The 16,263-nt window shown below is 47.3% G+C and overlaps 1 protein-coding gene across 2 annotated transcripts in view; it reads right to left on the bottom strand.

Moving 5' to 3' along the window:
• TMEM181 (transmembrane protein 181) overlaps positions 1–16,263 on the bottom strand; it is a 45,159-nt gene that overhangs the window by 16,520 nt on the left and 12,376 nt on the right. For both annotated transcript variants that reach the window (XM_071212550.1, XM_071212551.1), the window contains exons 4-6: positions 15,712–15,796; positions 14,820–14,941; positions 11,537–11,647 (exon numbers count right to left, since the gene is read on the bottom strand). In XM_071212550.1, coding sequence (XP_071068651.1) covers positions 11,537–11,647; positions 14,820–14,941; positions 15,712–15,796 — 318 coding nt within the window. The remainder of the gene's footprint in view (positions 1–11,536; positions 11,648–14,819; positions 14,942–15,711; positions 15,797–16,263) is intronic.

Here is a 16,263-nt window from a genome sequence, read left to right as displayed (position 1 = left end):
GAGCATAATGGAAATTTCAAGTCTGTTTCTGTGCTATTTCCTCCACGGGAAATACTACTTAATCACAGAAAACTGTACCCAGCTAATCACGCCACACAGGAATACATGTGTGTGTACCTCGGCTGCCTACCTCAGCTCACCGTGGGAGCTGTGAGTTTCACCAGCCACAAATGGTGTCACAACTTTCTGGCCACTTTCAGGCAACCCTCCTTCTACTACTTCACAATAACTTATTTCTGACAGTCACTTCTGCAGCCAAACTTCAGATCTCCTTCAGGGTAAAGTGCCATGTTGACTGTTGTGTCGATGTATTTCTTCACCACCTAAGCTTTATAGAACTGCGCTGTTTTAACTGCATTCCTAGCCACTGCTGTGTGCCACCTAAGTTTTTTAGCACTGTGCCACTCGTTTTCCCCATAAACCCTATGGCTTTTAGGGTATGATTTTATACAGCATGGTGATTTTTAGGAATACGTCATGTTATAGCACAATCGACAGTAAATATTTTTCAAGGCATACAAAAGCTAAAAGGATTCATCACAACTAGTATGCAGTATCAGAAACGCAAAGAAAGCCATTTAGGCAGAAGAATAATTGTATTAGATGGCAAGCTGTATCTATATCGACACGAAGGAAGCCTACAAAACGATTAGTATGTAAGAATAAAACAACTTTTTTATTATTTAAATATCTTCTTAAAAAGTTGACTATTAGATCAAAAGCAGTAACACATTTTAGAGTTTATAACATACATAAAAGTACAATGTATGAGAAAAGAGTACAAAGGCCAGAAGGAAAATGTGAAAATATATTCTTGTACGGTTCTTAGTTATAAATGAAAAAGTATATCATTTGAAAGTACAGAGAAGTTAATTATAGGTTGATTATAAACCCCGAGGCAACAATTAAAATAACACAACAAATAATTGTAGCTAATAAGTCAACAAAGGACATAAAATGGAATCAGAAAAAAACACGCAAAGCAGAAAAAGGGAACAAAAAACAGCACACACAGAAAACAGCAAGATGTCACATAACTAATCACATCAAGTGGCCTAAACGTCCCAATTAAAAGGCAGAGAGTAGCAGCCTGGACGGAAAGCAAAATCCAAACCCGTGCTACCTACAACAAGCCTACTTCACACCCCAAGACACGAACAGGCTAAATTAAAAGGATTGAAAGAAGATCTATCATGCTAAAACCATATATTAGCAAAGTATATTACAGAGCAAAAATTATCACCAGAGACCAGGAAGGTCATTTATACTGATAAAAGTGTTCATTTATGAAGAGGACCTAACAATCCTAAATACTTTGTACCTAGTAACAGAGTATCAAAATATACTGATAGACCTTTAAACAGAAAATCCACATTAGTCAGAGATTCCACCATCCCTTCTTAATAATTGATGGAACATGTAGACAGAAGACATGTAAGGATACAGAAGACAAACATTCCACTCAACAATAGTGAATATGTATTTCTTTCGCGTACAGTACGGAGCATTTACCAAGAGATCATATTCAGGGCCATAAAACTAGTTTCAATAAATGTAAAAGGATTTAAATAATACAGATTGTGTTCTCTGTCAACCACTTAATTAAACAGAAATGAATAGGAAGATATCAGGAAAATACTCGACTATATGGAAACTAAATACACTTCTAAATAACCCATGCTAAAAAAAAAACAAAAAACAAAAGGGAAATTACAAACTGAATGCAAACAAAAACACAGACTATAAAAATGTGTGGGTGCAGCTAATGCAGTAATTAGCAGGAAGTCTATAGCACTGAATATCTTTATTAGAAAAGGTGAAAGGCCTGAAATCAATGACATTTAGCTTCTACTATAAGAAACTAGAAAACAAAGAACTGAAACCTAAAGTAAACAGAAAAAAAGAAAGAAGATCAGAGTAAAAATCAATGAAATAGAACCAGAACAAGCAATAAGCACTATCAATGAAACCAAACCATTGTTTGAGAGGATAAATGAAATTGATAAAACTCTAACCAAATTTATCAGAGATAAAAGAGAAGATACAAATGATCAATTATGAACAAGAGGGGTAACATTACTATAGATGTTAAAAGGATAATAAGAGAACATGACAAAAAGCTTTACACCAACGCATGTGACAAATGTGACAAAATAGGCAAATTCTTTGAAATATACAAAGTAGCAAAGCTCACTCAACAAGAGCAAGCTAACCTGAATAGCTGAATGTCTATTAGAGAAATTCAATTTGAAGGTAAAAACTTTTCAACAAAGAAAATTTCAGACCCAGATGGTTTTACTGGTGAAGGGATATTTCCCAACTCATTCTATGAGATGAGCATTACCTTGCTATCAAAACCAGACGAGGAAGTTTCAAAAAAAAGAAAACTATAAACCAGCATCTCCTAAGAACACAGGTGCAAAAATTAACAAAATTGTACCCAATTAAGCCCAATAAAATATAAATAGGATAATAAAGCATGATCAAGTGGAGTTTATCCCAAGGTTGATTTAACAGTAAAAAAAAAAACAAAACAAAAAACGATGTAATTCACCCTATCAATAAGATAAAAAAGAAATAACACAATCATCTGAATAGACTCAGAAAAAGCATTTGGCAAAACCCAACATCCATTCCTGATTTTAAAAACTTTCAGACTAGGAACTAAAGATTTCTTCTCTCTGATGGGGACATTGGCAAAAAGCCTACAGCTAACAGCGTGTATGCTGGTGAAAGGGCCAATGCTTTCTTTCCCTCTTGAGTTCAGAAACAAGTCAAGGTTGTCTGTTCCCACTGCTTCTATTCTCCGCTGTGCTGGAGTTCTTAGTGCAAAAAGTCAAGAAAAAACAAATACAAGGCACGTTGCTTAGAAAGAAAGAAAATTACCTTTATTCACAGACAATATAGTCTGAAGAAAATCCTAAGGAATCTACAAAAGAGCTACAAGAACCAAGAAGTACTTTTAGCAAAGTTATAGGACACAAAAATCAACAGACACTAATCTACACACCAGAAAAAAACAATTGAAACTGAAATTGTAATAAATATCATTTACAATAGCATCAAATAATATGAAATATCTCAGGCTAAATCTATAGGTGAGTCCTGCACACTGAAAACCAAATAAACACTGCTGAAAAAAATTCAAGGCCTATATAAACCAAGAGAAATACTGTGTACGAGGATCAGAAGCCTCGACACTGGGAAGTTACTATTTTTCTCCACATTCATCTATAGACTCAGAACTACCTCAACACAATCTAGCAGGCTTTTTTGGTAAATATGACAAGCTGATTCTAAAATTAATATGGAAAAGAAAGGGATCTAAAATAGCCAAAACAACTTTGAAAAAAAAGTCGGAGGACTTTGACTACCTGATTTTTTTTTTTTAAGATTTTATTTTATTTCTCCCCCCGCCCCCAGTTGTCTGCTCTCTTTGTCCATTCCCTGCGTGTTCTTCTGTGTCCACTTGTATTCTTGTCAGTGGCACTGGGAATGTGTCTCTTTTTGTTGCATCATCTTGCTCTGTCAGCTCTCCATGTGTGCAGCCCCACTCATGGGCAGGCTGCACTTTTTTCATACGGGGCAGCTCTCCTTACAGGGTGCACTCCTCGTGCATGGGGCTCCCCTACACGGGGGACACCCCTGCGTGGCATGGGACTCCTTGCACACATCAGCACTGCCCATGGGCCAGCTCACCACCGGTCAGGGAGGCCCGGGGTTTGAACCCTGGACCTCCCATGTGGTAGGCAGATACTCTATCCATTGAGTCAAATCATCCACTTCCTGAGACTACCTGATTTTGAGATGTTATGTAGAACTACAATTATCAAAACAGTGTGGTATTGGCATCAAGACAAGGAGATCAATGGAACCAGAGAATCCATTAAAAAGATTACATATATGCTCAACTGATATTGACAAAGGTGCAAAGAGATTCAAAGAAAGGATAATCTTTTCAATAAATGGTGCTGGATTGATGGGATATCTGTATGGAAGAAAGTGAGCTCTGATTATACCTTGTATCATATACAAAAATTAAATCAAAGTGGATAGGCAGGAATGTAAAACTTTAAACTATGAAACTTTCAGAGGGAGATACAGAAGAAAATCTTTGTGCTCTTGGGTAAGATAAGAGTTCATAAAGATAACAAAAGTGCAATCCATAAAAGAAATAATTTAAAACTGGACTTTACCAAAATTAAGAATTTTTGTTGTTTGAAAGACAAGCTATTAAGAGAATGAAAATGAAAATACAAGCTATAGGCCTGGAAAAAATATTTGCAGATTGCCTATCTGATACAGGACTTGTACCCAAATATATAAAGAACTCTCGAAACTCAATAGTAAGAAATAACAACCCAATAAGCAGACAGAGGAAATATCTGAATAGTTACTGAACAAATGAATATACACACATGGCAGATAAGCACGTGAGAGGATGTGCACTATCACCAGTCATCAGGGGCATGCAGAACAGTTGTGATACCACTGCACGTCTGAGAACGGTCAAGATTACACCTGGCCGTGAAAGGACTGACGAGGATGTGAAGTTACTGGACCTCTCCAGCACTGTGGGTGGAAAAGCAAAATGATATACACACGATGGAAAACAGCTGGTCTGTTTCTTAAGAAGTTGAACATCCTCCTACCGACTGACCATTCTGCTCACAGGTATTTACCCAAGAGAAGTGAATGCATGTGTCCACACAAAGACTTGTACACACCTGTTCACAGCAGCTTTATACGCAACAGCCGCAAACTGGAAACAGTTCAAATGCCCCTCAACACGTGAACATCCACACAATGGAATACCACTCAGCAACAAAAAGAAATAAACTGCTCAAACACCAACAAGGGAAGTGGACATGGTTCAACTGACAGAGCATCCGTCTACCCTACGGAGGGTCCAGGGTTCAATCCCCAGGGCCTCCTGACCCATGTGGTGAGCTGGCCCACAAGCAGCGGTACCGCGCACATTGAGTGCCGTGCCACACAGGGGTGTCCCCGCGTAGGGGAGCCCCACGCGCAAGGAATGCGCCCCGTAAGGAGAGCCGCCCAGCAGGAAAGAAAGTGCAGCCTGCCCAGGAATGGCGCCACACACACAGAGAGCTGACACAACAAGATGAAGCAACAAAAAGAAAACACAGATTCCCGTGCCGCCTGATCAGAATGCAAGCAGACACAAAAGAACACACAGCGAATGCACACAGAGCAGATAACTGTGGGGGGAAGGGGAGAGAAATAAATAAAAAGAAGACATTGGATGAGCACAAAGAAGAATTTGAAAGCATACATAGAAAAATAGATCTTAGGGGAATGAAAGGTGCAATAAATGAAATTTTAAAAAAACACTGGAATCATATAATAGCAGATTTGAGGAGGCAGAAGAAAGGATTGGTGAGCTTGAAGAAATGGCCTCTAAAGCAAACATACAAAAGAACTGATGAAGAAAAGAATGGGAAGAATTGAACAAGGTCTCAGGGAACTAAACGACAGCAAGAGATGTGCAAACATACATGTCATGGGTGTCCCAGAAGGAGAAGAGAAGGGAAAGGGGGCAGAAGGGATATTTGTAGAAAATTTCCCAACGCTATGAAGGACACAGATATCCATGTCCAAGAAGCACAATGTGCTCCCATCCAAATACAGCCGAATAGACCAACTCTGAGACACACACCCATCAGAATGTCAAATGCCAAGACAGAGAGAATTCTGAGAGCAGCAAGAAAAAAGCAATGTATAACATATAAGGGATACCCAATAAGATTAAGTGCTGATTTTTCATCAGAAACTATCAAGGCAAGATGACAGTGGTCTGATATACTTAAGTTACTCCAAGAGAAAATCTTCCAGCCGAGAATCTTACATCCGGCAAGACTGTCTTTCAAAAATGAGGGGGAGTTTAGAATATTCACAGATAAAAAGAAACTGAGAAAGTTTGTAACCAAGAGACAAGCTTTGCAGGAAATACTAAAGGCTGTGCTACAGTCTGAAAAGAAAAGACAGGAGAGAGGCTTGGAAGAGAGTCTAGAAAGGAAGATTATATCAGCGAAGTAACAAAGTCTCAAAAGAGTGGTGACAATAAAATAGAAAGATAAAACCCAAAAGTCAAAAATGGGTGAAATAACTGCCCTTACAATAACAACACTGAATATTAATGGATTAAACTCCCCAATCAAAAGATATAGACTGCAATAATGGATAAGAAAATATGAGCCACCTATCTGCTGTCTGCAAGAGACTCACCTTAGACCCAAGTATTCCAAAAGATTGAAAGTGAAAGGCTGGAAAAAGATATTCCACACATTCAGGAAAGAAAAAAAAAAAAAAAAGCCAGAGCACCTATACGTTTATTAGATGAAAGAGACTTTAAAAGACATTAGTAATGTACAATCTGAGGAGGAAATCAGGAACAAAAATTCCACTTACAATAGCGACTGAAAGAATCAAATATTTAATAATAAACTTAACCAACAATGTAAAGCACTTGTATTCAAAAAACTATAGCTCATCATTAAAAGAAATTTAAAAAGGCCTAAAAAATTGGAAGAACATTCCACACTCATGGATTAGAAGACTAAATAATATTAAGATGCCAAATTCTACTCAAATTGATAAACAGATTCAATGCAATCCCAATAAAAATTCCATGAGATGGTCAACTGATGTTTAATGTATGTACAAGGTTTAATTACCTTTATTGTAAAAGCAGGGAAATGTATAGAGTTGATAGTAACACATTATAGTGAGTAAAAGCTGGCTTATAAATCAGAATATAGCTGAAAAGGATAGTCTAGGTAAAAGGGTAGTCAATGTAAATGCAAACTGATAGAAAGTTAGAGAATAATCTAGGGACTGAACAACAAAGTGAACCCAGAGGTGAATGAGAATTGTGGTTGATGGTACAGATACAAGAGTGTCCTTTGTGAGCTAGAGCTGATATATATCACTACTGCAGAATGGTGAGAATGTGGAGAAGCATGCGAAAAATACAACTGGAGTGACCTACAGACTGAGGTTAACAGTAATAATGCAATGTTCTATGGACATGGTAATAGTCTGATGATATTATCTCATCTGTAACAAAGCAACCAGGTGTGGTGTGTTGATGGAGGGGTGTTGTTCAAGAATCCTGCAAATGTGCATGACTGTAAGTTTACAACTTTTGTCATAAAAATATATTTTAAAAATAATAGGGTAGGTTGGGGAAAAAATATACCAAATGGAAGATAAGTAGTTAGTAGTAAGATTTCTACGATATTCTTTCAATACTTGTAACAAATGTCTCACAACAATGCAAGGTAGTGGGTTGATTCAAGGGACCCCCGTACAATGTTAGGCATGTTTGCTTTGTAAGTTCACAACTTTTACTATACACTTAGTGTTTATGTATGTTCATGTATAAATGACAGGATAATAATAATAATAATAATAGGGTGGGTTGGGGGGAAAATACACCAAATATAAGATCCTTTGGTTAGCAGTAATATTTTGAGGATGCTCTTTAACCATTCGTTTAAAATGTTTCACAACAATGCGAGGTATTGGTGGTAGGGTGCAGTATGAGAGCCCTGTATGATATTGTATGTTTGTTTTTTAAGTTCAGAACTATTACTACACACTTACTGTTTATGTATGTTTATGTATGTGTGATACACTTCAATAAGTTTTTTTAAAAATGTAAAAAAACAAAGTTGGGTTAAATAGAAGCAATTTTGAAAAAAATTTTTAAGAAGCAAAATAGTAAAAGTAGAAATAGAGAATTATACTAGAAACTTATACAGGATGTTGAACATAAAACTTCTTTCTAAAATTTCTAGAGGCCAATATGGAAAGAGAAAGTGATGAGTTATACAGCTGTTGTTATATAACGAGAGTAGTTACAAAGAGAGTCAAAAGGAATTCTGTTTGGGTTTAGATTAGAATCCACGCATAATGGATACTGTCTTGAACAGCAATTTTACAATGGACATAAGGATCTCTAACTTCTTAATGCATCATTCTGCAAACAAGCTGAAGGCATAGTATACTCAGGATAATGCAAGCCACAAAGGAAGAAACATGGTGACACCAAGCGCTTCAGCCACCTGAGAATCTGGAAGTGAACGACTGGCGTGTGTCTCAAACCTCCCCTTTCAAATACCAGTGTCTCCGTAGCTACGTGTGTGTGTGTGTATAGATCTATATATATACACACACACTTGTCTCTTCTGGTTACAAAGATAATAAAAATACACTATGGTAAACAGAGAAAACCAAAGAAGAAATTAAATATTAATCCCACCACCCAGAGATGATCTTCTAGAATGTTCTATACTACAAACATTTTTCATTCATGTACTTTTTAAAATCAAATCGGTACATGGTTTGTGCTACCAATCCTATTTTGAAACCGGCTTATTGTTTTAATGATCACAAAGGAACGTATTTATTTAACCAGAACTCTACTGCTCTCAGCCACCTCTGCAGGGATATGTTTGGGCATAGATCTTTGGAAACGTCTCTGAATCATTTCCTCTGTGTAAAATCACCAAAGCAGAATCAGTAGGTCAAAAAGAGCATGCGTGTAAAGACTTCTGACCCATTGCCTAACTGCCCCCAAATCAGATCAATTCACATCACAGTTACAGGTCGCACTTCCCGGTGCCATGTGCTGTCACCAACCCTCGACGTCATCATTCTTGCTCTTTAAAAAATATATACCTGCCTGTTTTCTGGTGAAACAATCCTCCACGACCTGCTTGTGATTCTCTGATCCTTGTCTAGCAAGGATGAGATTGTGTCTTAAATCCATGTGAATCTCTTATCATCTCTGACTGGATCAATAAATATTCACTGCAGGCCTGACTTTGCCAGGCATGAGCTGGACACCGGGAATACACACGGGTACAAAAAAACGTAGAACACGGGAAGCGGCATTGGCCCAGTGGTTAGGGCATCCGCCTACCACATGGGAGGTCCAGGGTTCAAACCCCGGGCCTCCTTGACCCGTGTGGAGCTGGCCCATGCGCAGTGCTGATGCGCGCAGGGAGTGCCGTGCCACGCAGGGATGTCCCCGCATAGGGGAGCCACACATGCAAGGAGTGCACCCCATAAGGAGAGCCGCCCAGCATGAAAGAAAGTGCAGTCTGCCCAGGAATGGCGCTGCACACATGGAGAGCTGACACAACAAGATGACGCAACAAAAAGGGACACACATTCCTGTGCCGCTGGCAAGAATAGAAGCGGACACAGAAGAAGACACAGTGAATGGACACAGAGAACAGACAACGGGGGAGTTGGGGGAAATAAATAAATAATAAATCTTAAAAAAAACAAAACAAAAATGTAGAACAATCTCAAGGCTGTCCCTCAGTCCCAGGGGCCTCACGAATGACCTTCCCAGATGCCCGAGAATGCCTGAACTCGGGGTGCTCTGCACCGAGGGGAACCCAAGAGCAGGCTGGCTTCCTTCCTGAGGTGGCTCCTAGAGCCCTGGCAGGAGACCCTCACCTGGCTTCTCTTAGCTACGGCGGGACACGTGCCCAGCGAGCTAAGTGCCGTACAGGTGTGAGAGGACGGGAAAAAGATACAAAAACTGGAAGGGGAGAACCATGAGCGGCAGGGAATGAAACAGTGGCCCAAACCACGTCAGCAGGGGGAAGGCAAGCTGGAGCCGGGGCGGGGAGATGATGATGTCACACTTTAGGCGACCGTGTTCCAAGACAGGAAAGGGAGGCTGCCTGTTCCTGAAACACGGTGTTCTTGTCTGCCTGCCTTCTTGAACCCGCGTGATTCTAAGCTGCAAGGCCTGGGGCACAGGTGGGCAGCAGGGGCTGGGTGAAGCCCAGGGCTCTTGCCTGGTCCAACCTCTGCCTCGTGGACCCGAGGACGTGGAGAATGCTGGCCAGGTTCCCTGAGGACAGAGCCTCAGGCCTCACCCATGCAACAAAGAACCGACACCGGATTCAAATGCAAAAGCTCGCGGGGGCCGGAGCAAGAGGCCAGCCTGGAGAGGAAATTCAAGAGCAGTGCCTGGTGCCTGAGCAACGCTTGAGAATTTTTAGAAGGTAACAGAAGCAGAGACTGAGGAAGGTCAGACTTAACAGCAGTTACGGAAAAAAAGCCTGGGGGGTTCTTTACCAGTTGGCAAAACCCACACCGGCAGGCACGCGAGAGCCACTGAGCCGGCAGGGGGCCGAGCTGGGCACAGGCAGGGAGCCCTGGCCCCGTCCAGCTAGACTCAACGAGGGAGCCTGCGGGAGGGAGCGCAGGAGCCGCAGTGCCCAGCGCAGAGCGCCAGAAGGGGCAGGAAGCTCGGCTGGGAGGGGCCAGCCGTGTCCAGACACGGGCAGGGCTATCGGGTGGATCACGCATGATCTCCGGGGACCGCAGGGGCGGGCCATGGAACAGGGCGCTGCTGACGTGACGGTGCCCTCGCTGGCGAGCATCTGCGATGCGGCAGGCCCCTGTGCCCGCCAGCTCCGCCAGCTTCCCCGGACGGGCCGCTTACGGGGCTGAGGTCCGCTGGCACGGCCGGGGGGACGTGGACAGAGAGCACCTGGCGCCTCAACGAAACCCGCCCACGCGGGCCCCCAGCAGCCCCTCGAAGCCCCATAAGTGGAAAGAGCCCGGAGGCCGGTCAGCCGATGGCTGGACAAACAAACCGTGGTCCGTCTGCGCAACGACTATCGCTCTTCCGTGAAGAGGAATGAAGCTCCGATGCGGATGACAACACAGAGGGACCCTGGCGACACCACGCTGAGAGAGGCCACGCAGGAGACAGATACCGTGAGGTGCCTCCTACGTGAAACGGAACGGGCAGCCCCAGAGACAGGGCGGAGGGGAGGGGGCTAGCTCATAGCCGCGGGGTCCCTGGGTTGGTGAGACATGCTGGCCTTAAGGACATGGCGGGGTCATACGACTAGACCAAAAACCACTAAGCTGGACACTTCCGAAGAGAATTTTATGGTATGTGAACTGTATCTCTAAAAGGCTGTTTTGGATTAAAAAAAAAGGTACCCATTAACGTCTCCTTTACTGCTCATCGGCTTTACGAGGCCAGCCCTTCACAAGTGAGGAGAGAAGGTGCAGCCAGGTCAAACCCGTGGAGGCCAGAGGCAGGTTCTGGGCCCAGATCAGCCGTGCGGTCACCTGGGCAGCTCGGGCCTCCCGGGGGCAGAGGCCGAGGCAAGGGACCACGGGGCCGCGCCCGGGCAGGCCACCCCCGAGCAGGTGCCCGAAGGCCACCCACGGGCCACAGGGGCGGCTTCCCGGGCGGGGCCGTGCTGGCCGCCTCTCGCCGCCTCCCGGGGAGCACGCGGGCTCCCCTGCGCCCCTCTCGCTCTTCACACCGCCAGGGCGCTCCGGTTTCTGGGCCGTTTCACGTTACACTCGGTTCTCGGTCCTTAGGAAACCGGGGTCCTCCTCTAACTCTCTTAAGCTTTACCTGCCTGCTACCGCCCGAGGTAAGGACAGCCGCTGGGAGTTACTCAGCGCTTCAGCAGGGGAGGGGGCTCCGCAGAGCGGGGCCGCGCGGCCGGCGGGCACTTACGGCGAAGGTCAGCTCCTTGACGGGCAGCTTGAGGCGCTCGAACCCCACCGTCACCGAGTACTGGGTGTAGTTCAGGTAGCTCAGGTGCGCCACGATGATCTCCGCACACCTCTGCAAATGTAAGAGAAAGAGAGCCCGCTGTCTCTAAAGCGCGCGCGCGCCCCTTCCCACAGCGGCCCCGACGCAGCACCTTTCTACGCCAGGTCACCAGGACCAACCCTCGCCAGGGACTCGCCAAAGACCCGTGACGGTCAGGCTACTGGGTCACCTCGGCCAGGTCATGTGCCCAGGTGTCTGGTCAGGCAAGCACTGGGCTGACTGTACTGCAAGGGCATTTAGGGGCCTTAGCCATCATGGACTTCACTGCAGTGGAAAATCCTAGCTAGCAGGTTACAATTACATCAGTCAGGGAGACTGTCATCAGCAGTGAGTGCTGCTGAACCCAATCAGCTGAATGCCTTAAAAGGGCAAGTGATTCCAGCATTCAGAGAGTTTCCCAGCTCGTCTCCCCGAACTCGTCAAGAAGCTTCACTGGACTTCCACTGGAGCCCCTGGCTGCACCTGCCTGCGGTTCCTGGACTCATGCCTCCCCACGGTCACGTGAGAGACTCTTATTTAAAAACCTCCTACTATTGACAGGTATCTCTTGTTGATTGTTTCCCTAGAGAATCCTGACCAACATATCCCCCAAAACGTAGGCACCCCTCAAGAATAAAAAAATCAAATGGCTATTTTTAGAAAGAAATAAGGACTCCTAATCTTTGGAACCTTCCTACTTCAGATGACCCATCTGCAGCTTGCAGAGCTGCGCAGGAAGTTAACCAGGCAGCACAGACGGGGCATTTCCACAGAGGCCCCGGCGCACGGGGCAGCGGAGGCAAAGCCGCCAGCCCACCGAGCTTGTCTTCCAAGCCTACTGTGCTTCCGCCGTCGGGACCTGCAGAACGGACCACGTGTCTCCCACCTGCCCTACGAGCCTGTCACCCCTCCTCCGAGCCCGCGGCCCACCCCCCCCCACCCCCGCAGGGGGTCAGGGTGGCTGTGGGAACACGCGCCTGCGTGTGCTTATTTCTCCGCCAAGGGTCTTTCCCGCGTCCTTTCATTATTAAGAGCCAGGTCTCCTCTCTTCACGACGCCCTCCCGAGCAGGAGAGGCGGGTGATGCTCGGCGGGCACGCCCTTCAGACGCACCGGCCTCAGGGCGCCTGGCTCTGCGTGAAGCAAAGGCTTTCGGTGGGGGTCTGGCTCGTCCCTGGTTTAAAGCCGAGTTCTGTGTCATCGCAGACAAGCGGGAACTTGCACCGACCATCACGACGTGCCTCCACTGAGGGGCGGCTACGCCAGGGGCCGAGACCCCCTGAGCCTGGGCTGCGGGAGGAGGTGGCGGGCTGCTGGCACAGGGGTCCCGGAACCCCCACGCCACACGGCAGCGCTGCCAAGCATGTCTGTACACAGATGCCTCGCACGGGAACGCGGCGTGCGCTTCCCCGAGCCTCCTTCAGCCCAGCGATGCCACTTCCCGAGATGGGCGGGAGGCACTGTCCCATTTCACGGGTGCGGAGGACATCTCAGAGTGGCCCTGCCCTGCCCACACGGGAGACGACGGGGCACAGGAGGGAGCCCCGGGGCTCGGGCGTGTCCTCGACACAGCGGCCGCCCTGGCACAGAAAGGCAGACCGCCGTTAGGCACTAACGAGTGCTTCTGACTGGCTACGTAGATTATTTTAATAACTGGCAGTTACAAAATTAACTACATGCGCCCACATAAGGAACTTGACCTTCCAGAAACAGTCGGCCGTGTTAAAGGGCCGACTTTAAAACGCCTGGGACAGCAGGTGCACTTTTCCTAACGTTCCGAACATTGTATCACTAGAAGCCTTTGAACAGGCCTGAGAAATATTCAAGATAGAAAAATAAACCCTGTTCAAAGCGGGTGTTCCCAACTTTGACCGCTCCGTGCCAGATAAAATGCATATGTGACATCAAGATAAACATTAAAAATCTCTACAAAAAGGTAGTTTGTGTCCATTTACAGGAGCCTGACATTAAAACTTCACAGATAGCAAGTCCTTGACTACTTCATCACAGAGCAGGTGCATGCAACACATAACAACATAGTAACATGCTAAGAGCAGACTTTGTGTGCTGAGAAATTCTCATGCAAACAAATCTGAGTTTTACTCTCAAGAAGAGGGGCTGTGGAGAAGAAGAGAGGAAACGGGGAGTGGACCAGACAGAATCTGTTCAAACCTCGCCTGGCCGCCGACGGCCTCCCACGACCCTGCGGGCAGCGGCCCCGGCCAGCTTCCCTGGTCCACGTCAATGGAATGAGCCGTGCTACCTGAGCCTGCGCACCTGGAGCCTGCGCTGCCGAGACACAGGGCTCAGCACCTTTTAGGAACCCGGCACAGGGGAACGGGCCGGCAGCTGGGGACGGGCGAGCATGGGCTCCAGCCTGGCCGTCGCCCCCGCTACCTGGGTTACCTCGGGCAACCACACCCACCTCTCAAGGCCTGGCCTTCCCATATGACGCAGGCGCCAGGAGCCTTTCTACTCCACCGGCCTGAGGATTTAACGAGGCGGTGCCCGGAAGGGCCTGGCTGACCCCGAGCCAGGAACGCACACTACCCGCCGGCTTCCACTCACGCCCGCGATCCCCGGGCGTGCTCCTCCCTGGCGCCCGGGTGCCGGCCTGGAATCCTCGCCCCAGGGGGTCGGGTTCTGAGCCTTCTGATTCCAACAGAATCCCGAGGCAGGGAAAGCAAGAGGGCGCCCCTTCTGCCGTGGGGCATCAGGGTGCCACGCGCCGCGCCCCGCAGCCTGGCGCGGAGGCTGTTCTGGGGCCCAGTCCTCGGGCCAGACGACTGGTAAGGCTGGAAAAGCCCTCAGCCCCGCGCTCAGGCACGGCACCCACCCAGGCCACGCCAGGTGGAAAGGCCACCGGAGAAGCACAACGGGCCACAGCACATGTGCTCGGGGTACGTGCACCTGTACTGTGCGCACGTCTGTACGGCTCTGTAAGGGCGTCAGCGCGTAGCTCTAGATGAGCTTCCACGCCACGCGCAGATCAATCTTTTTTTTCCTTAAAGATTTTGAGGGGAGCGGGCATAGCTCAGCGGTTGAGCGCCTGCTTCGCATGCACAAGGTCCCGGGTTCGATCCCTGGTACCTCCGTATACAGCCCAGCTCCGCGCGGCCCCCTCCAGCATGCTCCCTCCCCCACGGGGCCGCGGGGGCAAGGCGGGCAGGTGCAGGGGCTGGCGGCCGCCCGTCCCCGGCACCCACCCCCGTGCAGGTGAGCGCCCGGGTCCGGTTGTGGACTTTGTTGTGGATGAACACGGTGGTCCCGTCCTGCGCGATCCCGTCCACCTTGACGGTCATGAGGAAGCTGGTGTGGACGGAGGTTTCTGCAAGAGAAGGAGGGGTGAGGAGGGGCAGGTGCGCGGGGCCTGGCTCTGCACCCCTGCACCCGTGGGACTCGGCGCTGGAGCGGAGGGGGCCAGAGGACCAGACCCTGAGGCCGGGGCGTCGGGCCTCCCGCTGCCGAGCAGAGCCTTCCGCGGCTGCTCCTGGGCGGGCTCTGGAAAAACGTGCATTTCACACCCAACGGCTCCGCTTTACAAGAGGCCAACGCTTCATGGCTGATGAAATGATAGTTTTTAATCTCCCTCAGATTTTTAATATGACTTTATACCGAAATAAGAATAGATTTCTTATTTTTTCCAATGACATGATTTTTGTCTGATATGATTTATAATTTTTGTCTGATTATATGCTCATTAAAAAATCAGAGGATGAAGAAAATGGTGTTCGACACTCACAATCTAACTAACAAATGACCTGAGTAACATTTTTGTGTCCATCCTTCTAGACCAATTTCTATGCCTTCAAATACGACAGGAATATAAAATGAGCTTTTGCTTTTTAAAGTTTTCCCAAAGGGGGTAATTTTTTCTGTTATGTGCATTCTTTTTCCCACTTAATTTACTGAGGTCATCTTTCCAAAATCAAAATTTACTGTCTCCCCTGGAGAACAGTCACAGTGTTTCCGAATTTTCGTTATTATAAATAAGAGCAAACACCCTCGTCTGTTCACCTTGGAGCACTTGCCAAATACTTCCAAGTGCTTCTGCCCCGGTGCTCTGCACAGAGCAGTCGCCCCACGCCAGGCTCGTACCTCTCGTTTGCTCCAACTCGACCACACACGTGAGCCACAGCTGCTGGTTGTACGTGGACAGCGGGTTGGAGAGGATCTGCACCGGCTTCCGTCGAGGCAGAGAGAAGACACGTTAGGAGGTAAGCCCTGGGCCTTCTCAGCCAGGCTACCGAACGTCTCACTGGCATGCAAAATTCACATTGAGCCAAAAGGGTTTGCGGTGCGCTGACCCCGGAGCTTTCCCTTGCTAAGGGGGAGCCGTCCTGCCTCCCAGAGAAAGGGCAACCACCGGCCACAGCACCTGGTTTCCCACCAAAGCGTCCGGGGGGCCAGATGCACGGCTGCCGCTGGGACAGCGCACCTGCTTCAGCCCTGAGGAGGGGACTCAGACGAGCTGGACGGTAAAGCGCACCAAAGAAATATTTTCCCGTCCTCCAGACTGTGTGTGTCGTGGCACCAGCAGGCCAGGCAGGGCGCTGGGCGAGGCCCACTGTGCTCAGTTTCATGAAAGCCTCAGCGCCGCTGGAGAGGAAAATTAGAGGGGGGCGTGCGGCCGCGGTGCCTTTCAAAAAA

This window comes from Dasypus novemcinctus, chromosome 28, assembly GCF_030445035.2.
Source record: "Dasypus novemcinctus isolate mDasNov1 chromosome 28, mDasNov1.1.hap2, whole genome shotgun sequence".
NCBI lineage: Eukaryota > Metazoa > Chordata > Mammalia > Cingulata > Dasypodidae > Dasypus > Dasypus novemcinctus.
The sequence above is the reverse complement of the archived record's forward strand: the minus strand, read 5'-3'. Positions and strand labels throughout refer to the sequence as shown.